This window comes from Ovis aries, chromosome 19 (assembly GCF_016772045.2).
Source record: "Ovis aries strain OAR_USU_Benz2616 breed Rambouillet chromosome 19, ARS-UI_Ramb_v3.0, whole genome shotgun sequence".
Lineage (NCBI taxonomy): Eukaryota > Metazoa > Chordata > Mammalia > Artiodactyla > Bovidae > Ovis > Ovis aries.
The window spans coordinates 43,702,381-43,729,340 of record NC_056072.1 but is presented as its reverse complement, the minus strand read 5'-3'; the positions used below and the strand labels follow the sequence as shown (position 1 = coordinate 43,729,340).

The 26,960-nt window shown below is 36.7% G+C and overlaps 1 protein-coding gene across 1 annotated transcript; it reads right to left on the bottom strand.

Annotated features, from left to right (window-relative positions):
• Positions 1-1,620: 1,620 nt before the first annotated feature.
• ARF4 (ADP ribosylation factor 4) lies at positions 1,621-19,097 on the bottom strand. Its single transcript, NM_001162546.1, has 6 exons — positions 19,031-19,097; positions 10,497-10,577; positions 9,922-10,031; positions 4,773-4,844; positions 3,290-3,415; positions 1,621-1,707 (listed from the first exon to the last, which is right to left on the bottom strand). Exons 1-6 carry the CDS (start codon positions 19,095-19,097, stop codon positions 1,621-1,623), a joined length of 543 nt encoding a protein of 180 aa, NP_001156018.1.
• Between the last annotated feature and the right edge of the window lie 7,863 nt (positions 19,098-26,960).

Genomic DNA, 26,960 nt, shown 5'->3' with positions numbered 1-26,960 from the left:
CATTTTTCTCCCGGCAACCCGTTTGACAACTTTTCTAATTTTCACTTTGTCCAGTTTTTTTTTACAATTCAAAAATACACATTATTTTACAAGCATGTATTTGGCTCTGAAAGTAAGATTCCAATACATAAATTTATCTAAGCCATTAATAATCATATAAATTCAAGGTCTATAAAATATATAAATTATAGTCAAAAACCAAGTTACTCATTGGGTTACCAAGTTGAGTTCTTAGTAACTTCATAGATTAAGTTCATGAGGTACATACCTTATGTCAAAGAATTAGTCACTTTCTGCAGAAGTTCTGAAATTTGTGACACTAAAAAAGAAAGTGCTTGTGAACTTTGTTCCCCTACATAGAAGAGGAGCATCACTAACAACCTATGTATTACATCATGCAAACAACACTTGGATGTTTTTAAACTAATGTGAGCTGTGAAACAAATACATGCATATATACTTTGGGGATAGTTCATTTTATTACAGCTTTTTACTCTTGATCTAACTTTAGAAATGTACAGCATCAAAATGGTATTTTATCAAAGAACACTAAATTTTTGAAGCTGCTCCCCACTCTGTCATACACATGATTAGCAACCCGTATTTTACTTCCAGTTCAAACAATAAACTCAGTGGGATCTGTATGACTGTTCACAGTATGTAATAAATGCAAATCAACTCTGCTAAATAAGAAAAATCCATTTTAAACATCTTCAAGACTCAAGAAAAACAAACACCATTAAATGTTTTTATCATTTTATTAGGAATAATTCCAAATGGGTTATGAAGAAAACTTATTCATTGAGTTTGATGAGTTTTCCAAAAACTCTTAATGAAGATATGTTCACCAATAAACAATAAAACATCAGCAGAACTATCATATACTGGGCAAAGAGTCAGGCTGATACCAAAAGCAACATGCAACATAAAAAAGATAATATAAAGGAAGACAATCTGCTGAGGATTAAAAATCATCTCCATATGCACTCTTTACATCTAGCACAGAACTAATTATCAAATCCAAACCACACCAAGGTAAGCTTGGCTGATGGAAGCCAGGAGTCAATAACAATGGGGGGAGAAATAGAAGTTCCTCAGTGCAAGATCTGAATAGTGTTTTGGAGCATTTCCCTGGCTGGTACAAGCAGTATTAAAAAATCTTTTTGGCAAGGGGGGAAAATAAATACAAATGGAATGCTACATTTTTTTAAATCAGCAGACTGTCCCAGGAATGATAAAGGTATCATTTGAAGTAGCAAGGGGTAACTTTAAAACATTATTCGTTGTGGGCTCAAAAAAAACAAAACATTCAAAATGGATTTATTTAAAAGGTGTCACATTAGCTAAGTCCAGGCATTTAGGCTTAAGGGAAGTAAAATTAAAAGAGGACACTTTTTTTTTCCCAAGTTAAGGAGACTCTCTTTAAAACCAAGCATATTGCTAAATGGCAACATTATACTTGGTAAACAATAATTGGCAACAAAATAAGTTTAAATGCAGTAATATTCTGCCCAAACCAGTCCCAGATACTGTTTAATAACCAAGATGCAAACTAATTTTGTTGTAACAAGCCTAGACCAATTCTATCAAACATGTCCTTGGTTAGATATCCAGCTTCATTTAACGTTTTGAAAGCTCATTTGACAGCCAGTCAAGTCCCTCATACAGACCGGTTCCTTGTGTAGCACAAGTGGCTTGAACATACCACTGTAAAGAAAGGACAACAAGAAAATGCTTGATTAATCAAATGTTTACCATTTCTTATTCAGAAAATCATCTTCCAGGGGAATTAGTAGGTACCATAAATATATAGAAAAAAAAAGAAAAAAAATACATAAAGTCATAGGAAATAAAGTTGTCAGTGAGTTAAAGTATTATTATATCTCACAAATGACTAATTTTATATCTAATAAAATATAAAAAGCATGTAACTGCTGAGGATTAAAAAACATAAATCATCTGCATATGCACTCTTTACATCTAGCACAGAACTAATTAGCTATCATATCCAAACCCACCAAGGTAAGCTAGGCTGATGGAAGCTAGGAATCAATAATGGGCAGAGGAAAAGAAGTTCTGCTACTCATTCATTACATTTAACCAACTACTACTTTATCTGAATGTTCACAGGAAGATTTGTATTAATAATTAATAATACCTACTTGGTCCTTGTTTCTCATAAAACTAAGTTCAGAGTAGAGGAAGCAAAATTTTCAAAGAGTAGGGATTGCTGATATTTCAGAGACAAGCTCTTCCAAAAATTTCACTGTCTTTAGTCTCATGCACCCCAAAAGTTCCACTCTTTAAAATGTCTACAAATATTATCTTCAGTAACTATATAAAATGTCATGAAAATTTACAAATACCAAGAAAAAGACCTAGAAAGTAATTTAATTATCTTTATGGGATGATTTATTAATTTTCTTTATTGACCATTTTATTTTGCTTAAAATAAAGACCTTCTTCTAATGTTGCAAAGTCACTTCAAGTCTACCATATGCTGCCAATTATTACTTGAACACCAAAGACCCTAATAACCTAGAAGGCTAGGAAAAAGCATGAATTCGTATCTCCTCAGCATGGAAAACTGGCATCGTTTAGTCTGTCTTATTTAAATTAGCCTGGGGCATGTTAAACAGTGAATACAGTTATTGTCATACCACAGTATTTCCCTTGTTGAGAAGTTAATGAAAAACTATTGTAAAGCACAAGCTACAAAAACAGTTTGTGATATTTTTACATATAAAACAGTAGATTGTATTTTGCTAATATTTAAATAACTGATCTAAAATGATAAGCTATTGGAGAGAAAATAGATATTTTTTATAATTCAAAACTCAAAACTTATTTAATATCATAGTTATAGTCCCTGCACAAGTTTAGTGCTACCATGAAAACAGTACCAAATAGTATTTAAAATATAGCTGATAAATACCAGAGTTTTAAAAAGAAAACCTAACCACAAAATATGTGCTGCAGAGTTATATAAAAGACAGGTTTGAAATAAAGCTTAAAGAGCTCATTTTTATGTAAGCAAGAGTCTCTCATAGGTTTTTTTTTGGCTGCACTGCAAGGCATGAGGGATCTTAGTTTCCCCAACCAGGGCTTGAACTCATGCTCCCTGCAGTGAAGAGTGGCATCGTTAACCACTGGACCGCCAGGGAAGTCACTGTAGCTTTTAAAAAGATGTGCTCACCATCTGTTTCAAAGAGGACAAGTAAGTTATAAAAGTTTAAACTAAATACTAGCTTAAAAAATTATCCTAATAATTGAAACTCCAAATACTTACTGTTCTGTTACGAAGGGACTGAAGACCTAATTTATCTGTCATTTCACTAATGGCCATAGCATTCGGCAAGTCCTGTTTGTTTGCAAAAAGCAGCAACACTGCATCTCGCAACTCATCTTCCTGAAGCTAAAAATAAAAACTAAGACTTTAACAACTATCAAATCAAAATTCAATTATTGTACAAACTAGGTAAAACACTGTCTTCCTACATATATACATCATTTATTCAACATTACATACATTATCAAACATCAACCAATAATCATACACCTAAGAAGTAAAACAAAACTATTCTCTTAAGTAAATCATCCTACACTTCGTTAAGGTAAATCATTCATTCAGTCTTGACAGTCACCCACAGAGGATCAGGACTGGCAAGGACAAGAAACACACATAGGAATAAACAATTATGGGAGAACTTTATGGTATTTAATTGTAAACTTATTTACATGGCAAGTCTTTCTGGACTTTTATACTTTCTGGTCAGCTGGATCAAACAATGGGAAAATAATATAGTGATTAGGGCATAGTAGTGAAAAATACTATTTCATGAAAAATACAAAAATAATACCAAAAGCTGAAGCTGGTAGGAATCGAATACCGATATGAGACAAAACTCGGAAACTTATGCTAAGTACAAAGCGACAGAACCTTTTAAAAGGTTAACAAAAGACCATATGCATATATACGGGGGAGTGTGGAGTGGAGGGAAGGTATTGGGTATTTCTTTTGGAGATGATGAAATATTCTAAATTCAACTGTGGTAATGATTATACAATTTTATATACTAGAAACCATCAACTTCTATCTATCAAATGAGTGAAGTTATGGTATGTGAATTTTTATCAATAAAACTTAACCAAAGAAAGATGGGGGAAAAAAAAAGTAAGAGTAGAAGGGGTAATATTTAACTGAGACATAAAAAGCACCAGTTACACATATACCAGCACTAGGGTTTTATAAACTTCACTCAACATTCTTAGGAGCAATGAATGATAATATTTCAGTAAATATTTCACAAATCTAAGTCTAAAACCATGGCAAAGTTCCTCAACCATCCCCTCCCCAGGATTTTTAACAATATGAATATATGAAAATATTAAACTAATACATGGCAAGGTCAAAATGCCACCATCAACCAAAATGCTATATCCTTTAGGTGGAATTTTTTTATCGTGGTTGATATTACAAAACATTTTGAAGTTATATATTATAGGTACAGTATAGAGAAAACTGAACCCAATGACCTTGGGAATAAGGATTCCAAGGTCACACTTCAAAACAGGAGATTCACTCACAGAGTATTCTACAAATTGGGCTTTCCTCCCAACTTGCTGAAGCAGTCACTCATCCATAAGTATAAATTTTCATGTGCAGTCTTAAGAACCTGTGAATATAGTTCCTCAAGGTTCTAAGCTCACTAATGTAATCAGATTACGGTAAAACATATCTTGGAAATGATAAATTAAAAAAATATTCTCACCATTTTCTGCAGCTCTTCTGCTCCTTCCTGAATTCTTTCACGATCATTGCTATCTACCACAAAAATAAGACCCTGAAGAAAAATTGTTTAAATAAATTATAAGTTAAACTTAAAACACAAAATAAACATGAAACCTAAACATACAGGCAGCAAAACCATATGAAGAGTTAAGTGCTAGGAAGAAAGTTTTCTTACTTTAAAAAAAAAAAAAAAGAGAGAGCAATAAAAACTAAAAACAGATTTGAGCACTATTTGTGATTTTTAACTTATCAGTGCTATTTCCCCCCCGAAAAAACCCTTACTCTTTTTCCAACTACACTAAAAAATAAATTTTATCCCTTCCCCCTGCCCTTGCAAGTTTAAGTACAGGTGAGTATTAGTAACAAAATGGCCATAAAGTGGGCACAGAAGTATAAAGGAAGGACAATCCAATTTAGGTCAAAGGACAATCCTAAAGATTCAATTTACTAACTGAATTAGCTTACTCGAAGGCATGCACAAAATGAAACTAAAAAAAAGAGGAAGGAGGGCACGTCAGTACTTTTTATATAGTAAGTCTTACTCTAGAATGCTGCCTGCCAGGTCCAGAATCAGGGCCAAGAAAGTTTTAAGCCAAATAAATCAAGAAAAATTCAAGAATGACTTGATCAAGTAAGAAATTCTTAACAAAAAAAAAGATAGTAACCATTCTTAAAAGATAGTCATATATTAGAATTTTATACTACAAAAAAATTAGAATTTTATACTAATTAGGAAGGAATTAGCTGAATTAAGATTCTTTCAAAAACTTTCACATGGAAAAGTATACAATTTTAAGTTAGAGAGAGACAGGGCAGATTTGTTAAAAGCTATCCCTGTTGTACCAAGTATTATTATTCTCCCCACAACCTGACCCAGGTATTTTTAATCTTCTGTCACTTTATCACAAACTATCTTGTGCTATTATTTGTGTAAGTCATTACATTAAATCCACTGAGGGATTAATCCTCTCAGTACTATCATAACGCTTGCTAGGTACTATGCCAATAAGTATTTCAGACTACGGACATTAAATGACATATACTTTCTTTTGGTCTAGAAAACTTCAAGCCCATTTCCTTTATCTCGACAGGAAATCATTTTAAACACCCTATCCTTTGAAAAAAATTTTGGTGCTTTGAGAGCCAGTGTATCATAGTGGGTAGATTTTATTTTTCTGGGCTCCAGAATCTCTGTGGTGACTGCAGCCAAAAATTAAGATGCTTGTTCTTTGGAAGAAAAGCTATGACAAACCTAGACAGCATATTAAAAACCAGCAACATCACTTTAGTTGACAAAGGTTCATATATGGTCAAAGCTACGGTTTTTCCAGTAGTCATGTACGGATGTGAAAGCTGATCCACAAAAGAGGCTGAGGACTGAAGAACTGATGCTTTTGAAGTGTGGTGTGGAGAAGACTGTTGAGAGTCCCCTGGACTGCAAGGAGATCTAACCAGTCAATCCTAAAGGAAATCAGCCCTGAATATTCACTGGAAGGACTGATGCTGAAGCTGAAGCTCCAGCTCGAATACTTTGGCCATCTGATGGGAGGAGCTGACTCCGTGGAAAAGGCCCTAATGCTCAAAGATTGAGGACAGGAGGAAAAGGGGGCAACAGAAAATGAGATGGTTGGATGGCATCATAGACTCAATGGACCTAAGTCTGAGCAAACTACAGGAGATAGTGAAGGACAGGGAAGCCTGGTGTGCTGCAGTCCATGGGGTCACAAAGACTTGCACATGGCTTAGCAACTCAAACAACAATGGCATAGTGGAAAAATAAATTCAAACCTAAGCACTGGTTATTAACTATATAAATTACCTAGTCTTTGAACATGCCTCCTATTCTATAAAATAAAACACTAACAACTTTTTAAGCCTATTAAAGATGAAACATAATCGCAGAGGTATAAAAGAATCTAACATTTGTATCTGGCATATCACAGGCATTTAGTAACTGTCTCCTTTTCCTCCTATCTCGAAAGTTAGTCCTTTTTAGAACCTACTTCTCTAGAAGAGGTAATACCTCTAAAATGGATCTAATTTTATCTGGACTACTAACAATCTATTTTTATTGTTTAAAATGCAAATAACACTATCAGTCCCAACATAACCTTGAGAGGGAAGGTTATTTTAGAAATAAGTTTAAGTTATTCACTTCCTGAGACAGAATAGAATCAAGAGGGTAGAAAAACTGGATTCTAAAAATGGCTAGTCTAAGAAAAGACTACTTAAAAAGCCAAATATTTACTTATTTGTTTAGAATAGGAAAATAATTTCAATTATACAGAGAAGAGGAATTTACTGCAATAAACAATGTGTCATGGATTGTTAATATAAGTTAGAGAAAGTATGGTTAAATGGAATAATCAGCTTCTAAAAGAACTGATCATGAATGTTGCAAAAGACAGCTTTAAAAGGACAGTGGTGATTACATCAGGTAATCATAAAGCTTTCTCCAGCAGCCTTGAGGTCCCTGGGAAGAAGTACTTGAACTTTCAATTCTAGGGTGGTCCAGAGAGGCCAGGAATGAGTCTAATTACAAGTTAAAAGTAAATTAAATAGCAGTCTAAACAAATCAAGGAATACGACCAGGGTTACCTTTGGTCAAGAGTTAAAGGCTTAAAAACATGGAAACAATCTCTACATCCATCAACAGATGAAAGGATTAAAGAAGATGTAGCACACATATACAACAGACTATTACTCTGTAAAAAAGAATAAAATAATGCCATTTGCAGCAACATGGATGGACCTACAGGTCATCATATTAAGTGAAGAAAGTCAGAAAAAGAAAGACAAATACCGTACGACACCACTTATATGTGGAATCTAAAATACAACATAAACGAGCGTATCTACGAAACAGGAACAGGGTCACAGACACAGAGAACAGACTTGTGGTTGATAGATGGGGGCGATGAGGGGGAACTGGGAGCCTGGAACTAACAGATGCAAACTAGTATATATAGGATGGATAAACAAGGTCTTATTGTATAGCACAGGTAACTATAGTCAATGCCTCGTGGCAAACCATAATGGAAAAGAACATGTAAAAGAATATATGTCTATATAACTAAGTCACTTTGCTGTAAATCAGAAACTAAAACACTATAAATCAATTATACTTCAATAAAATTATAAAAATTAAATTAGAAAGAATTAAAGGTTTAAGATTACCAGTTTTGTTATCATACCAAATTTATTTCAAAAAAATAAATGTGTTCTCTAAAAAAATGCCTGACTTACTTTAAAACAATCCAAAAGGCAAAATATATAATAAAGGCATATCAATTAAACAATACTGTCCATATCCTAATAACTGAAGTTGAGTGATAGATATGTGGGAGTTTATTATGCTATTCTTTACATTTGTATATATTTGAAAACTTCCACAACAAAGTTTTAAAATATAAGTCATGTTAAAACATTTTCTAACCACAGCTATGTTAATGAATAGGCTTCCCTGTGGCTCAGATGGTAAAGAATCAGCGTGCAATGCGGGAGAACCAGGTCTGATCCCTAGGTCATGAAGATTCCCCCTGGAGAAGGGACTGGCAACGCACTCCAGTATTCTTATTTGGAGAAGCTCATGGACAGAGGAGCCTGGTAGGCTACAGTGCCTGGTGTCAGAAAGAGTCAGACACAACTGGGCGACTGATACTTTCACTTTCATGTTAATGAACAGAAACACTTTTATTTTTTAATAAAAAGTATGTCACTTACTTACCATGACTTAAACCTGATTGTTTCAGCCACTCACCTATAGTATTCACTGCTACATGGTGGCAATAAACCTCATTTGTATACAATGTTATTAAGAAGTAGAATCAAGAATGACATCTGCAGATCTTAAACATAGGAAGTGCTTGTAACATCACACATTACTGTTTTTTACAAACCTTTATCAACTCCAGTAGTAAACAAAAACTACTGAGAAATCCCTCATGTGGTAGAAAATCACCAGAGTTGGGACCTACTTAACTGAAAATGGAAAACAAGAACCAGCTCTCCAGTCTTAAGTCATTCCAAGCTTCAGTTTCCTCATATATAAGAATTAGACTACCACAGTGGTTCTTAAGAGGGAGCAATTTTGTCTCCAGGAAATATTTTGCAATATGTGGAGACATTTTTGGTTGTTGCAACTGGACTGGGTAGGGGAGACTATGACTGGGTAGATTACAACTAGTGGATAAAGGCCAATAATGCTGCCAACCACTCTACAATGAATGCAAAGGAGAGCCCTCTCCATACTCACTAACAAAGAATTAACCACCCTGAAATGTCAAAAATGCTACTGCTGAAAAACCCAGTAATGGAGCCTAACCAGCAGCATTAAGCACCATCCCGTGAGAATTTGCTAGAAATGAAGAATCTCAAGCCTTACTCAGCCAGGTCCCACTGAACTGACCTGTATTTTAACAAATACCCAGGTGATTCATATGCAGATTAAAATTTGAGAAACACTACTCATGTCTAGTTTATGTTGCCACAGATTCTGATTCAAGTGGCCAGGTATTATGCTCAGGTTTTTGAGGCTTTTAATACTCTCCAGGTGACTTTAATACGCAGTCAAATTGGAGAATTCCTGCTCCATAGGATCACTAAAGTCTCTTCCAGGTCAGTATTATACATACTGCATGATAATACAAAAATACCTCACACACAAAAAAAAAACTCACAAATCAACAGAGAAGCTCTAATTTAATTTTTTCCTCATGTATTTTAATAAACTCTTCACTGAGTTAAATTAAGAACTATTAATCACAGTACATTCATTAAAAACTACAATAACAGAAAGCTATACTTTTAGAAGAAAGATCTTACTTCTAAGATTCTACACTAAGAATGAAACCAACAGAACCACTGATAAGACATCTAATTCAATCTTGAGAGCCATCCCAATCCACCTTCCAAAGTATCACTATGATAATTATTTAACTTTTCTACCCTAGGTAATTTAGTCTACAAAGGCACGAAGGAGAGAGTCCACTGAAGAACACGGAAGTACTGATAAGAAGAATGCCAACTCACACAGTGAACATGAATATCCAAGTAAACAGTATGTATTAAACTTTACAACATGAAACATAAAAAGAGAAGTTATAAAATGTATAGCATTCCTTACTTACCTGGGTATTTTGAAAGTAATGCCTCCAGAGAGGCCTAATTTTATCTTGACCACCAACATCCCATACTGTGAAACAAATGTTCTTATATTCTACTGTTTCCACATTAAAACCTATATAGGAGAAAGAAAGAAAGAAAGAAAGAAAAGACCATTTTGCACATTTTGTCTTTCAGAAAACAACCCCTTTGATTGGGGAATTCCCCCCGGAATTGGTTTTTTTTTAAGTCCTAATACATAATCAACAAAGGTAAAAACCAAGACAGTTACAATGATGCATATATGTTATTAATGGTACATTTGTCCAAACCCACACAATGTACCAAACCTTAAGCATAGGGACTTCGGATGACTACGATGTGTTAATGTATGTTTATTAATTGATAAAATAAGTAATATTGAAGATGGAGAGGGCTATGCATGTGCAGGGGAAGAGGACATATGGGAAATCTCTGTAGTTTCCTTTCAATTTTTCTGTGAGCCAAAAACTACTCTTAAAAAAAGTCAAAATTAAACTGTATTCTATTTCACTTTATAATACATTATTATGATATAAATAAAAATCACTGTAAACCTTACCAATGGTAGGAATGGTGGTGACTATCTCCCCTAACTTCAGTTTATACAGAATGGTCGTCTTGCCAGCAGCATCCAATCCAACTAGAATAAGACATTACAGATTTTAAATCTAGACCAAAAGGACACACTAAGAAACAATTTTACAACAAATTTTTAGTTTGAAAACAAAAGTTGACTGGTCAAGGCACTAATGAGTTAGAAATGAAATCACCTCATTTCTAGCTCCCAAAGACTACACTTCCTAAAAAAGCCATTTCTATTTTCCTTTCTAGACCTAGAGAGACAGCATGGGATCCCTTAAGGAAAGAGGTTAGAGAAATTAGCTATAAAATAAAGGGACCTGATCAAGTAATCTAAGATCTCTTTCAAGTCCTCATCAATTCTATGAAATACTACCATTTAAAAAAACACAAATTAGAAATGGGATCAAAGAACAAGTAAGAACAAATTAAGAGCAATCTTTACGATTGACAGTCAATTCCCTTTAATATACCAAGAAAATTTTAAGCAAAGGTCTTAATGTTAGAGGAAAAACTGTATATAATTATGCCCTTCTTAAATTATAAAGATGAGGCCAACTTTACCTGTATCTTAATCCATTTCAACATCAAATGTGCAGAAGTTTTACAAAAGACTGGTTAATTTGGGTTGTGAAAACTGCTCTGTCATACTCATCTCCAATGAAGTAATGCCTAAATTCTTAAAATTCCTTTGAGGCAGATGGATATAAGTAGGGAGGAATGTACTTGCTTCTGAGAAAACCATCAATCTTTGAAAATCTGCACATACTACATTACTTGCTAAAGCCTTCAAAAATGGAAGGTCAATACCTAATAACCTCATTGAATGGATTATTCATCTAAGGAATCACATTTGGTTGCCTACATTAACACTATCACAGATTTTAAAATCAATTCAACTAAGTATTGACTTAAGTAAGGATATTTACTTCAGAGCATGACTTTAACAAAGGAAACCCATGCTGTTAAAAAAAAAAAACTGAAATCACCTCACTTATATAATTTACATTCCTGTGCAAGTAGTTTAATTTTTATCAGTTAGTCCTAAATGAAATCAAAGACTAGAGTAGGCTATTCAAATTCCTTCTACCTATATAACAATCCTATCTGCTCTGTATCCTACAATGGGGAGAGCTTTAAGATCTCCCTGGAATTGCAAGGCAATTATACTCCCCCCAAACTAATATTTTATTAATAAAATATAATAAACTTTTAAAAAGAAAAAAGAGCTAGAGGAAAGTATGAGAAGGTATCTCATCAAACAGAAATATGAAAACTATTAAAAACAAACAGAAACTCTGGAGTTAAAAAGTACAATATTGAAATGGAAAAACACCACTAGAAGAGTTCAACAGTATATCTGAGCTGGTAGAAAAAGGAATCAATGAGCTTTGAGAGAGGTCAACTGAGACTATTCACACTGAGGAAAAGGAAAAAAAATAATGAAGTAAACAGAGTATCAGAGACCAGAGGGACACCATCAGGGATACCAAAATATGCATAATGAGAGCCCCAGAAAAGGAAAGAGACAGAAAGAACATCTGAAGAAAAGGTAACTGAAAACTTCCCAAAGTTAATGAAAAACTCTAATCTACACATCCCAAAAGCCAAAAAACTCGAAGTAGGATGAACTACAAAAAAAATTAACACTTAGATTAAGTGCTGAAAGCTAGAGAAAGAAAGAACCTTGAAAGCAGCAAGAGAGAAAATGATTCATCATGTACAGAAGACTCTCAATTAGATTAAATGCTGACTTCTCATCAGACACTATGGAAGCCAGAAGGCAGCAGGATGTTATATTCAAAGTAATGGAAGAAAGAACATCCATCAAGACTCCTACGTCCAGCAAAACTATCCTTCAAAAATGAGAAAGTAAGAAGTTTCTAAATAAAAACTAAGAGAATTTGTTACTAGCAAACCTATCCTACAAAAAAATACTAAAAGGAGTTTCAAACTTAAGTGAAAGGACTCTAAATAATAATGTGAATCCATATGGAGAAATAAAGAGCACTGGTAGAAGATAAATAAAAGAAAGGGTTTGAACCGGGGTCTCCCACATTGCAGATAGATTCTTTACCATCTGAGCCACCAGGGAAGCCAGGTAAAAGATAACTACATATTAAATAAAAGGGAGTTTAAAAAACAGATCTCCATGGAGATGCAGACATTTTATGCTGTCTTACTCCTGTATCCTCTAATCAATCTTTTCCCCACTTCTTCATAATAAAACTGTTTATTCTATCCAAAATATTATGGCACTTAAAGTGAACAGCCACACTCTAAGCCCTCACTTATGGGCATAAGAAAAACAAACCATTAACAGGAACTGCTTTATTCTCACCTAGGGATGGATCAAACCCGTGTTACTCCGCAGAGGTGCGGAGTCTTAACCACTGGACTACCAGGGAAGCCCGTTTTATTTTTTAACTGTGGAACAGTAGCAAACATATCAGAAAATATAAGTTTAAAAGATACACAAGGAAACAAAAGCAGCTACCTTAGAGGTTAGCATTTTCAATAAAAATACACAGGACAAAGGGATGAACAACAGGATCTTTTCATTGTTGGAAAAAGCTTTAAGTATCTTGAGTCTAAATCCTCTTCAGGCAGTTTTTATCAAATTTTAAAATAAAGCAAAATTCACCTTCAACTAAGTCCAAATATCATTAGCCCAAGTCAGAACTGAAACGGAAATGCTGATTAGAAAAAACACTTGTGGGGAGACTCCCTAATGGTCCAGTGGTTAAGAATCCGCCTCCCAACCCAGGGGACACGGGTTTGATCCCTGGTCCAGGAACTAAGATCCAGCATGCCAGAGGGCAACTAAAATCGTGCACCACAACTACTGAGTCCATGTTCTGCAACAAGCAGCCACCGCAATGTGCACCGCAACTAGAGAGGAGCCCCCACTTACAACTAGAGAAAGCCCATGGGCAGCAATGAATACCCAGCACAGGCAAAATTTAATAAAAAATTTTTTTTTAATCTGTGTTTAGTTTGGAGAACTTATGTACACACCTGTCCTCACTGGAGGTCCAACTGGACTTCAAATCTTAGTTTGAAAACAATGTAAGTCCAACAATATTGATAAGGAATGAAAGAAATCCAGGTTAAATAATGATTACATAACTACTTTAGGTTATACAAAAGCATTCAGGTAATTAAACTTTTCTTTAAATGACAATTTATACCTGTTTGTATGCATGATTAATATCTTTCTACTCTATACAGAGTATGGAACTTTTTTACACAATAAACATGTATTGATTTCATTAAAAAGAAAATATTGCCCAAGTAATGTCTTTATTAGAAACTGTTGAGACTAGTGAAAACTCATCAGGATGACTGCTTTAGAGACTTAATATTTATATGTTTATTTTAACTGATACAAAACAGTGTATCCATAAAGTTTTTTTAAGCATCTGGAAGCTATTTTTAAAATTTTAAAACAAGAGTTAAGTGGCTCACAGCCACATACAAGACTCTAAAATCACAAAGATTATCTTTTTTGAGTTGCATCTAAAATAAGTGTTGTATAAATGCAAGCCGTTAAGTTTTGAGGTATATTTATCATGAAGTTTAAGATGCACAAATTAATGTACATCATCGCTCATTATATAGTTCTATATTCAAAAAAATGTTGGTGTAACAATTCTGTGCCACTTTAGTGATTTCTTAAGTACGTATTTTCTTAATGTTGTAATATTCGGCAATGAGATTTCTGCACGAAATGAAGCTATAACCAATCCTCAACTAGCCAAGATAAGACTCTAATCTGTACAGTCCAGTAATGTCCTCCCCCTCCCTCTCACCCTCATAAACAAGTCACTGTTTTGAAAGATATACTGGAATTATTTGTTCTCCTTGACTGGACCTACACTTCGACGGAACAGTCAAAAGCAGCAAAACTGTCCCCAAAATCTTTTGGCAATCATTAGAAATACTTATATTTTAAGTTAAAGAAAATAGATTACAATTACCTCAACTTGGGAAAAAACCAAATGCAAAGAAGAAAAAAGACTGAAACGATACAAGTATATTTTCAGTAAGTAAAGTTCCAGTTAGGATATTTTTCTTCATGTTTTGTTTATCTTTCAGATTTTCTACAAGGAAGCTTGAAATAAAACTTCATAATAATTTTTAAATAATTAAAAATCAAGTCCTTATTGTGTTCCAAACACAATACCAGGTGACTGCATACATTTTGTAATTTAACCCTCACAATAACTCTCCATTTTTTAGATGCAAAATCTGAAATTCAGAAATGTTCTCAGAATCACAGGAGTAGTAACACAGATTTTAAAACACAAGATCTTTTCAAGAAACTAGATCCATATATAGCTGCAGAATTGTGAAAAGGTGTAGCTGCTTTGAAAAAGTTTGTCAGTTCCTCAATATGTAAAACATAATTAAGAATGACCCAACAATCCCATTCCTTGCTAATTTACCCACAAAAATTAAAAATATATGCTTCCACAAAAACTGCATGAATGTTCATAGTAGCATAATTTGTAAGAACCCAAATGTAAAAACAACTACATTTCCATCAACTGATGAATGAATGATAAACAAACTGTGGACTATATCCATACAATGGAATTACTGTTGCGCCATAAAAAGCAATGGAGTACTGATTCAGGCTATAATGTGTCAGTATAATGAATCTTGGAAACATGAAAAAAGTCAGACACTAAAGGCAACATATATCCTGAACAAACCAGACCACAGCAACAGAAAGCAGAAAAATGGTTTGTTGCAAGAGGGAGCGGTGAGGAGCAGGAGTGACTGCTGAAGTGGTGGCGTGTCTCTTTGGGCTGATGAAATGTTCTAGAATTAACCCAGTGGTAGGAGTTCCCTGGTGGCCTAACGGTTAAGATTTTGGGCTTTCACTGCAATGGACCAGGTTAGATCCCCTCTCAGAGAATTAAGATCCCACAGCCACCAAAAAAAAAAAAAAAAAAAAAGATGGTGTTAATGGTTATACAACTTTGTGAATATACTAAAAATCACTGAATTACACACTTTAAATGAGTATTATGTGAACTACATCTCCTTTTTTTTCTCATTAAAAACAATCTTAGGTCTGATGCCAGAGTATTCATATATCAACATTCTTCCCTCAGGTTTGCTTGGTGGACCCAAGGTACATTAATATTTTATCTAATTCCTCAGAGGTTCAGTTATCAAAACTGACACTGATGCTAACAGGGGTATAGGAAAATTATAATGAGCTTGGGTTTTGCTTCTACCCAACAGCTGAGGGATGTCAGCACTTTGATTACTGTGCTATTAATTAATAGCAAATTATCAGTCTCTGATAGAAACACCTCATAGTAACACATGAGGGTGCACCTAAGGGTGGCTTCATCAACTTCTAATGGCATAAAGCTAAGGATTTTTGCCTCTTCTATCACTTCCCTCTATCATATAACTAACCAGAAGGCCTCTCCCCTTTTTTAAAGGCTGACAATTATGTTTTCAGTTAATGACCTAAGGAAAAGGTCATAATAAACTAAGTCAAAAAGAACACAAGGCTATATACCACAACTACACTTCTGGAGAAACAAAAACTTCCTCTTTAAGGCTAAGAGTAAATATAACAAATATAGTGGAATGGTAGAATTATAAGATATCAATTATTCTTTTTCACATCTTCTAAATTTAACAAAGAGGACATTATTTTTAGAATCAAGACCAAAAGTTACATAGTAAATATATGGTCCAAAAAAGCTAATCACATGTAAAATAACACAAATCTACACTGGATTAGCAATTTTTTTGAAAGCCAACACTTTTCCAGCTTTTCAACAGGCAACAACTTTCACGTTTAAAGAGAGTAGAATTAATAACTCGTCTACATAACATATTGTTTTCAAATATAAACATTTAGGGAGTCATTTACCAAAATTACATCTCATCACAAATTAAAATATGGAGATCATAGAGAAAACAGGATAATAAAGGAACTACATGAAAAATCTAAAGTGGTAACTGACTTTGAATTTAAGCTCAATAATAATCATTCACATGTGATTTTCCCTTTGGAGAAAAATTAAATAATTTCTATCAATCTATAGTTTGATGTTACATTCGATACACTGTGCTAGTTTTAATTAGTTAACATAAAGTGCAACTTCAAACATCTTTTTAAATTACTTTAGCTTTCAGGAAAGCATATGTACGAATAAAATGTAAAACTCCACAGTAGTTTGGCAAACCAGATTCATTAGCTAACTGCTATCTTTCAATAATACTTTAAAATGGTAAAATCTGAAAAAGTCACTGACTCAAGAAAGCATGAATTTTATCTAAGCCATATAAAGGAAAAGGAAAAACACATGCCTGTCAGAGAACATTAATAATGGAAAAATAGTCTTTAATTGGTAATTCTAAACTTGGATGGGGCAGACACATTAAGATTATTTATGCTATCACTCATAAAGCTAGATATAAAAATCTAAGAGTAATCAAATTTCCAAATCACCTATTTCACTATCCATACACATACTCCCCATATGGTTAATGCTTCATTTGATGAGTTACCATAAAAGGTGACCTTGTGATTTCACTGTACTTAATCAAGGAAACCTAATTATCCTGAATTAAAGTGCAAAACAAGAATAGCAAACCTGACTAATAGAAAATTTAACATGGAATGATTTAAATAATTTCAAATCATGACTTCTATTCCCTGCACAAATGCACAGAGTTATTTTTCTTCTTCCACTTTCTTTCATTTCTGGGGCGTAAGGAGGAGAAATGCTTCCCTAATACATACCAATATTTGAAAGTGCTTAGACCATACATAATTCTACCTTTCTTTTCTGTAACTTTCAGCCATTACAAAAGACTAAAGAAAAGAAAAACAATAATTTACAAGAAATCTTAAGTAAAATATTATATACTGTATTTCAAATATAACACACTACACTTTCCCAGAACAGAAACACTCACTAGGTAATCTCTTTAAAGAACACGCTGGAAATTTTCATTTATGACAGTCCAAAGGTCTCCCATTGACTTCAAATACTTCGGACTGTCGATTTTCAGGTACTTTTAAAGCTCAAACATTATGCTTACCCTCCTAAAAATAATTCTTTTTCATAACTGAAATCTGATAAACTTTGAAAGAGAAAACACTTTCATTTATCTCTGAGAATGAATTATCAACAATTGTTTCAGGGATTGTGAGTAAGCTGGAATTTGAGTTAAGTGAAGAAAGAACCAAAATGTGCATACCCTTAACCGTTGTGTATCTTGAACCTTGCTTCCGGGAACTTTCAAATAAAACCTCCCCCTTATCCACTTCTCTAGAAAACAAGCTAATGAACCAACAAAACTCAACGTTTAAATTAAGCGAGGCTCCTCACAGCATTCTTTAGGTTCACAGACCTAAGTTGTGATGTAAAAACTACTCACAGTACCATCGGGGAGACGCTGCTTACATCACTCAAGTGACAAGCCCATTCTCCCTCGGCAGAGCAAAACACCGACCCTAAAGAGCAATTTTTTAAAAGCCCACCTTCCAAAAGATTTTTTAAAAACACTCGTGTAATTACTACTTAACAAGGTCTCCCTAAATATTATGCGGCATGATGTTCACTTACTGAAAACTTGTCACCAGCTTTAAAAAACAGTTTCTAAGCCTTCTCCCCGCCCCTCCACCCACCCATTAAACTTTAGCCGAACAAAAATTACGTACTTTGAAAACTCTCTGGTAAATTAAATATATTTAGCCCTTGAGACTGGCCAAAAGAAACTTTCATGATAATCTCAAGTTTTCAAGGACATTAATAAAGAAAAGAATATGTGTATATATATAATATAATATAATATAATATATATATATATATATATATATATGAGGCGGAATCCAGAGCGAAGCAAAGTTTAGCGGAGAGACAGCGCGCTGAGGATTCCGGACTCCACGGAAAGCTAGGTGCTCCTGGGCCACCGCACTGGGCCTGGCCACTTCCTGCCCGGGCCGGCTCAGGGCAGTTGGCGACTGCTCGCTCACACAGTGTTGGGAGTGTGCAGTGTGTGTACACGGGGCGGAAAGGGGGGAGGAGGAAGGTTGGAGTCGCCGGGCCTCCCCCTCCCTCCCGACCGCTGCCCACACCCGGGAAGAAGGGAGCCAGATCGCTCTCTCAGAATGGGCTTCGCCAGCCTCTTCCGGGCTCGGAAGATCCGAGAGTTCGCTACCCTCACATCTCCGCCCAACTGTGTCGGGCTTTCAAATAAGACAAGCAAAAAATCGCCAAACTCAGGAGGAGGAAACCTTGCCCACGGCCCACTTCCAACCTCTCCCACACATCTGCGACGGCCGCCCACCCTTCACCCCATTGTTCCCCTTTAGGAATTCCTCCCGACCCCCAGCTCGCCGCCCCTCCCCCACCGCAGCGGACTGGGGAGAAAAAAAGAAAAACACCAAAAAACAGGCCCCGAGGCCACCCCGAGCTTAGAGACACGTCCGCCCCACCCGGGCCTGGTCTCTTTTCTCAGGCCCTTACTCACCCATCAAAATGCGCATCTGCTTCTTGCCGAAGAGGCGGGAGAAGAGGGAGGAGATGGTGAGGCCCATGGCGGTAGTGGCACTTGCAATGGGCAGGAGCAAAAGGGGTTTGGGGCGTCCCCGGGCCTTCTCCTTTTACGTTCCCAGAAAACTCAGCGAGTAAAGAGCTGCTGAGGATGAAAGACGGCTGCGGGGACGGTTCGCTAGCCGGCGTGTCCGAAAAAGCTCCCGGACAGCGGGATGAGGACCTGCTCCACGACTGGCGGGGCAGCTCCGGCTCCGACGTTAAATCTTCGGCTGTGCCACGTCACGAGGCAGCCGCGGCAACTACGGCAGCGGCCCGGCCCCTCCAACGCGGACAGATTCGCGTCACCGCCGCCCCATCCCCCTGCGCTTCCGGCGCTTCCCGAACCACTGCGCCTGCGCAGGAAAGAGATTGGCCCATCTTCGCTGACGTGCGCCTCTGGCCGGCGTAGCCCCCCGGACGTGGCTCCTGGAGCTGGGCGAGGCCAGTTAGCCTCCGTGTACTGGAGGACGGACACAGTCCCACAATGCCTTGCTTCGTCACGTCCAATCAGACTCAAGGAGAGACGTTTCGGCCCAGAGAAATGCATCCTGGAGGTTGTATTCCTTCCTTCCGTAAAGGCGGGCTGTGCAGTATGGGTTAGGTAGTGAACATCGTTCTTCTGCGCGTGTTGGAGATTTCCTGGTTTCCGAAGGTACACGTTTCACCCGGCGCATCAGACACTTGCCCTAATGGAGGCTTGAAGACAAACCTTGCTTTCTCAGGCGATAAGTTGTTCAAAACCCAGTGCGCAGAGAATGAGGCTGTACCAACCGTTCTTTATGAAGCTAGGCCTAAACACTTCGAACCCGCCAACGCCGGGTCATAGTAAAGATCCCTAATCGTCTGTCAAGACAAAGAGCTCCAAGACATTTACATCCTCTATTGCAGGTTTTTAAGAGAAGCCAACGGGGAAGGCTTATTTTTCTTCTCTCCAAAAAGGAGCATGGAAGATTTATTCCCGATGTTGAAGTGGAAAGCCTCATTTCAAAAATATTTATGATCTTAATGTTTTCTTGTCTACAAAATAAAGTATATATCTTGTTAAAAATAAAGTTCCCCACAATTTTCTCCACCTCCCATGTATTTCCGCCATACCATTGGTGCAATTTAGGATTAGCGACACCCCACTCCCCACCTCGACGCTTATGCTGGCTAAGACATGCTCACCCACCTTTCAGATCTGTTTAACTCCCTTGGAAAATACATTATTGACCTCCTGACTAGATAACTGACTCAAACCATCTGCTCTTCATAGTTATGATTTCACTTTTGATATTACTATTGGTAACCCTCTTCCCCTCTCCCACTTGTGTAAAAATTCTATAGAGAACTGGACCCTAGTCTGTTTTTATATTACTCTGTAATCACTCAAATATAGTTGAATGACTGAGGGACTACTGAATAAATTATGATCTATCCATACTATTTTTGAGAATACTCTCCGGATTTAGAATGACATACAACTATAAATTCTAATGAAAAGATCTCCAGAGTACACTTACTGTGAAACCCCAAATAGTTACTAAGTACAGTAAAGTGATATCTGCTCTGCTGCTGAGTCAATGTGTGACTCTCTGAGGCCCTATGCACTGTAACCTGCTAGTTTCCTCCGTCCATGGATTTTTCCAGGCAAGGATACGGGCAGTGGGTTGCCATTCCCTACTCCAGGGGATCTCCTCCACCCAGGGATGAAACCAGAGTCTCTCGCATCTCCTACTTTGGCAGGTGGATCCTTTACCACTAGCACCACCTGGGAAGCCCCACAGTAAAGTAACATAAAAATGTGTGAGTGTGTGTGTGTGTGTGTGTATAAATGCAGAACAATAACTTTGAAAAAGGATCTGCAGTAATGACATTTAGTGGTTACCTGTCTAACCTGTGTGGAGGGAGGAGGGCACCTTCCTAGAGAGTAAGGGAACCAACTCGGGGGGTGACAGTTAAAAGAGAGTTTTATCTATACTTTAAAAATTCAGTTTCTTGAGATATAATTTACATGTAACACAATTCTAAGTGTACAATTCTATTAATTTTAACAAGTGCATACAGTACTGTAGCCAACACCATAATCATGATATTAATTGTTTACATTACCCCCCAAAGTTCTCATACTCATTTGTAGTCATCCTCTTCCACTGGCCAACTACTGATGCTGTCATAAGATTGCCCTTTCCAAAATTTCATGCAAATTTTACAGTGTAATACAGAACGGTCAAACTCTTGTGTATAAACTCTTTCTCCTAGCATTATGATTTTGAGACTAACCCATGTTACAGCAAGTACCAATACTTTGTTCTTTTTAATTGCCAAGTAACATTCCATTGTGGATATACTAGTTTCTTTATCCATTCATCAATTGATAGCCCATATGGGTTGTTTTGAAGTTTTGGACTTTCATGAATAAAACTGAACATTTGAATACAAGTATCTGTGAATCTGTATTAATTTATTTTTATAAGATGAATTTATTCATGCACCATTTAGATAATTTTTTCAAAAAACTTGAATTTGATGATTAAGTTCATCATTGCTTAAAATTTATTCTTCCAGATTTTACTCTATGAAATACTAACTTTTCTATATAAATGTTAATGGGATTTTACACTGCTAAGCAACTTCTTTTTCTATTTAATAATATACTGTGACCATTTTAAAATATCAGTATTTATAGATTTAACTCATTCTTTTTAAGGGTTGCATTTCATTGTATGCATGTAAGATAACTTATTTAACTAACCTACCAAATTGTAAAACTTCCAATAATTTATGGTACCAAAATTTCCCTCAAGTTTCCAAATGATACTTGTAAGATGTTCCTTATTCATTACAGCATTATAATGGAGAAAACTGGAAACATCAACTTTTTAAAAGAAGTATTTTTTTGGCACATGGTTTGTGGGATCTTAATTCCCTAACCAGGGATTAAACCCACACCATGAGTGCAGAGTCCTAACCACTGGACTGCCAGGGACTTCCCCAAATACTTAAATACCCCTTTCTTTATTTTCCTCTGGTCACAAGTCCAGCTATTCCGATTTAAATTTACAACAATGATAAATTAATAGTTATTAGACACATTACCACGATATTTAATTTCTTTTCCTAATTGTGCTGTCCTAGGTGGTTCTGTATTGGAGAAGGAAGTGGCAACCACTCTAATGTTCTTGCCTGGAGAATCCCAGGGATGGGGGAGCCTGGTGGGCTGCCGTTTATGGGGTCACAGAGAGTCAGACACGACTGAAGCGACTTAGCAGCAGCAGCAGCAGCAGCAGCAGCAGCAGCAGCAGCAGCAGGTGGTTCTGTAGTTGTTTATTCCAGCTGGTGCATTCTGCAGGATGGGGCTGAATAAGAAAAATCTGCAAAGTTTCACAATGGATAAGCTTTATGTTGTTGAAGACCTACTGAGTAAAACTCCATCTGGTAGAACTACCCTTTAGAAACTCATATTTTAGGAGTGACCCTGGGCAATCAAAACCCAAAACTTCCTTCTTCCAGTGGATATGGTAAAGCCACTTCATAGATTACAGTGGGTTTATTCTGTTCCTCCCGTTTAAATTCTCATATGTTCCAATAATAAATTCTTAAACAAGGTGAAATAAATGTGATTAAATATACATTTGAAGAAAACAAGGGAAATGCAAAGGGAAAGTAATTGATTTAATATAATCAGAGTTTTAAACTCTAAAAGCAATTTAAAAGACATGTTTATTAATTTCTAGTTTGCAACAAAATACTATTTAATTTTTTAATAACTGAAAGTCTATGCAATTACCTAAGAGATCACATATTTGCCTAGAATTTAACTTAAAAGAAATTATAGACTGTCTTCAAGAAGAAAACTTCCTCTTCACTGGAAAGACATGTAAAGAATTGCTTAGCAGTTGAAGAACTAAAAATTGCATTTTGAAAGCTTGTTAGATTAAAAAAAAGTTTTGTATCCTTTAAGTGGCTTTTATGGGCTTCCCTTGTGGCTCAGCTGGTAAAGAATCTGCCTGTAATGCAGGAGACCTGGGTTCAATCCCTGGGTCAGAAAGATCCCTGGAGGAAGAAATGGCAACCCACTCCAGTATTCTTGCCTGGGAAATCCCATGCACAGAGGAGCCTGGCAGGTCCATGGGGTTGCAAAGAGCTGGACAGCACTCAGTGACTAAGCATGTCTGTCTGCTTTGAGGTTTATAGAGAATTCCTTAAAACAGTGTTAACCTGGGACTTCCCTGGCAATCCAGTGTTTAAGACTGCCAATGCAGGTGCTGCAGGTTTGATTCCTGAACAGGAAGCTAAGATCCCATATGCCTTGTTATCAAAAAACCAAAACATAAAAAACAGAAGCAATATTATAATAAATATTTTTTAAATATATATATATATATATATATATATATAAACAATGTTCACCTGATTCCACCAGTCTTCTTAAATTGATTTTCTAAACTTCTCAAGACAAATGAAATGGGTCTCCTTCCTCATTACTTCTTCCAAAATGTAATCCACATTTTGTTTAGTTAAGCAAGACAGCTGAAGAGAACTCTGATTTCCATCACTAGCCTCTAAAACATTAACCAGAACATCAAATGAAGATGTCAGAGTAGATTTTCCAGATTTTCACTTAAGATTTGCTGCACATCAAGAAGCCACTGGAGATTACAAAACAGGATGTTAATGGTCCACTGAAATGTCTCCATTGTAAAGATAAGGATAATCAGGGTCAGAGAAGTTAAGTAACCTGCCCAAGGTATCACAGCTAATAACTGGGACAAGAAACCATTTCTTCTCATATCAACACCCTTACCCACTGTATTACTGCCTTATTTTTAAAAGTGAAGAAGTTGAACCCCAGAGGGAAAACTTGCTATCATTTACTGATCACTTACCATGTACCAAGTGCTATATACTTCATTTGAAATCCTAACAGCTTTGAGGATTATATTATAAGGTTGGTCCAACTCTAAAGCTTATGTTTTTAAACAGTACACTACACTAAGTATTGCTTTCCTCATCTTTCTTTTTAGAATGAGAGCTTTCGGGTCTCACATGTGTTTATTTGTTTTAGTCTGTTAGATTTAATCATGTAATTATTTTTGCTGGTTATTTATGTCCCAATAGAATGCAAGCTTAAGGAAACCATTTCACCTCCTCTGAAATTTTCAGAGTATGTATTCTATAAATAGTGCTAACATTCTAATATTTCATTGCAACAGTGTTACTGAGCACCTACTATAGCTAAGCATTGTAACATGCATTATCCCATTTAATCCTCTCAACAATTTAATCCATGTCACTCACTTTGTTCAACAATGACTCAGCTCTAAAAAAAAAAAACTCAGCTCTGGTTCTAGTACACCTGTTGCTGCTGCTGCTGCTAAGTCGCTTCAGTCCTGTCAGACTCTGTGCAACCCCATAGACGGCAGCCCACCAGGCTCTCCCGTCCCTGGGATTCTCCAGGCAAGAACACTGGAGTGGGTTGCCATTTCCTTTTCCAATGCATGAAAGTGAAAAGTGAAAGTGAAGTCGCTCAGTTGTGTCTGACTCTCAGCGACCCCATGGACTGCAGCCCACCGGGCTCCCCCATCCATGGGATTTTCCAGGCAAGAGTACTGGAGTGGGGTGCCATCACCTTCTCTGAGTACACCTGTTAGTCGTACAATAATATAATTTTTTGCCTTCATTTCTCAACCTGTATAAACACCATTTTGATCTCATTCTCTGATTATAATCCATCACTTATCTTGTTAAAAGTTTGTGTCCTCTGAATATTGTTGTCTGCAATAGTGGAAGAATATCCATGTTTCTACAAAGAATTATTTCCATCACCTACTTTCTCTTCCAAAAGGGGAACAGTATGTGAACTCCCAGAATCTTTGGACAGTTTGGCCAAACACGTCACCTCATGGCCTTTTAGACTATTAAGTCTTCTTTAAAAAAAATTTTTTTTTAAATTTATTCCATTTACATGTGGTGGGAGGCTCTGTTTATTTGAATCTATAACCTCATCTTACCTAGGAGTCAGTGTTTTGTTTTTTAATTTTGGTAGACACTGCTGACTTGAAAGAATATAAAGTCCACCTGACTTTAGTCAACATTGGCCTACTTCTCCAATTTAAAACAATTCTCCTGCTTTATTTGCTTCTTAAAAGGAAGTGCAGTCGCTCAGTCATGTCTGACTTTGCAACGCCATCCATGGGGATTCTCCAGGCAAGAATACTGGAGTGAGCTGCCATTCTCTTCTCCAGGAAATCTTTCTAAGCAGGGGTCAAACCCAGGTCTTCCGCATTGCGGACAGATTCTTTACCATCTGATCCAAGGGAAGCCCCTGCTTCTTAGAGGTGATATCCATTGTACACATAAGTCAAATTCATTTAAAGTTTCTTACTGGAAACTTTAAAAACAGGGAATGCCAAGGACTTGACTAGCTTCCTTCGAAGTATTTATTGCAGTTGCATTCCTGACTTCCAGAACTAGTACTCTGGTTTTCTAGAAACTTTAAAGCTGAGTGATTTTATGGCAGGACTGTATCTTGAGACTGTTGCAGGAAGGGAGACCCCTTCCAGGGCCCAATAAAGGCCCCTCTCAGGCCCTTGAAAGGGTCCCCCTTCCTACAACAAGACCACTAATTCTACTAAGATTTGTATTCACCATCTAACATTTATATAAGTTTCACTCAGTCCTGTCTCACTCTTTGCAAGCCCATGGACTGTAGCCTATCAGGCTTCTCTGTCCATGGAATTCTCCAGGCAGGAATATTGGAGGGGTTAGCTGTTCTCTTCTGCAGGGGATTTTCCTGACCCATAGATGAAACTCTGATCTCCTGCATTGCAGGCAGATTCTTTACCGCCTGAGCCATCAGGAAGCCCAAAGAAGCAAAAGGGTCAAAATGGAATCATTTGTGTACTTGCAGACCCCACATTCCACTACAGCAAACTTAAGACTGAATTGCAGTTTCAACCCCTCCCAGAAATGTGACCTTTAAACCAACCAATCTAAAATTTACTCATCAACAATAGTGAGGTAATCTGCATGATAAAGACCCCTGCCAATCTTTTTCTTCCCCAAAAGAAGGTGGCCTAAAACTATCCTTTCTTTTCTTTTGCTAATACCTTCTTGTCTCACCCTCCTTCTGCCTACAAAAACCTTCCATTTTGTACAGCCCTTCAGACTGTCCTTCTGTTTACCAGTTGGGATGCTGCCAGACTCAAGTCATGGAATAGTCAATTAGATCTTTTACAAAACTCAGTTGAATTTTAGTTTTTTTAACAGATTGGTGGCAAGGCTGGATCCGAAGTGAACTTCCAAAGACAGTCCTCCAACTCTGAGTTGACCTTTCCAGTAACCATCAGTCAGTTCCTCTCCATTGATCTGCACTCTTTTTTGCGTTCCAACTCCAGAACTCATTAGCTTTCCTTTACAGGACAGGTCAAACTGGTAGAGGCTTCTGCCCTAGGCCAACCAAGCCTGTCGCCTTTCAGACCAAATTTCCCCAGGAAAACCCCAGCCCATAGATCCTTCCCCCAACTCAACATTGGGGACTTCTGGTGGCAGCTGAGTTCTCCAGTTATTTGGAATCAATTCATAGCCCCTATTCCTTGAGGTCTGTTTGTTCGTTGCTTTCCCCAATCGAGACTTCCAAGGGAATTTTTGTTGGTTACTGCCCAGAGTTAGATTCAGTCCAGTGGAAGGCCTCAAGTAGCTGTTAAATAAAGGCTGGTTGCCAGTGGGAGTCTTGGAAGTACTCAGAAGCTGATTAGTTGGGCTCTGAAAAACCCAAACACTGGGCTAAATGAAATGTGGTCCTTTATAGCCAAGGAAAAGACCCTGATACTGGGAAAGATTGAGGGCAGGAGATGGGGGCAACAGAGGATGAGATGGTTGAA

Bases quoted from the DNA above. Each gene is read 5' to 3' on its own strand.
- ARF4 (NM_001162546.1), bottom strand. From the start codon at position 19,097: ATGGGCCTCACCATCTCCTCCCTCTTCTCCCGCCTCTTCGGCAAGAAG. The intron at 10,578-19,030 runs GTGAGTAAGGGC...GTCTTATTCTAG, and splicing joins GCAGATGCGCATTTTGATGG to TTGGATTGGATGCTGCTGGC. The intron at 1,708-3,289 runs GTAAGTATTTGG...CTTTCTTTACAG, and splicing joins AGTCCCTTCGTAACAGAACA to TGGTATGTTCAAGCCACTTG.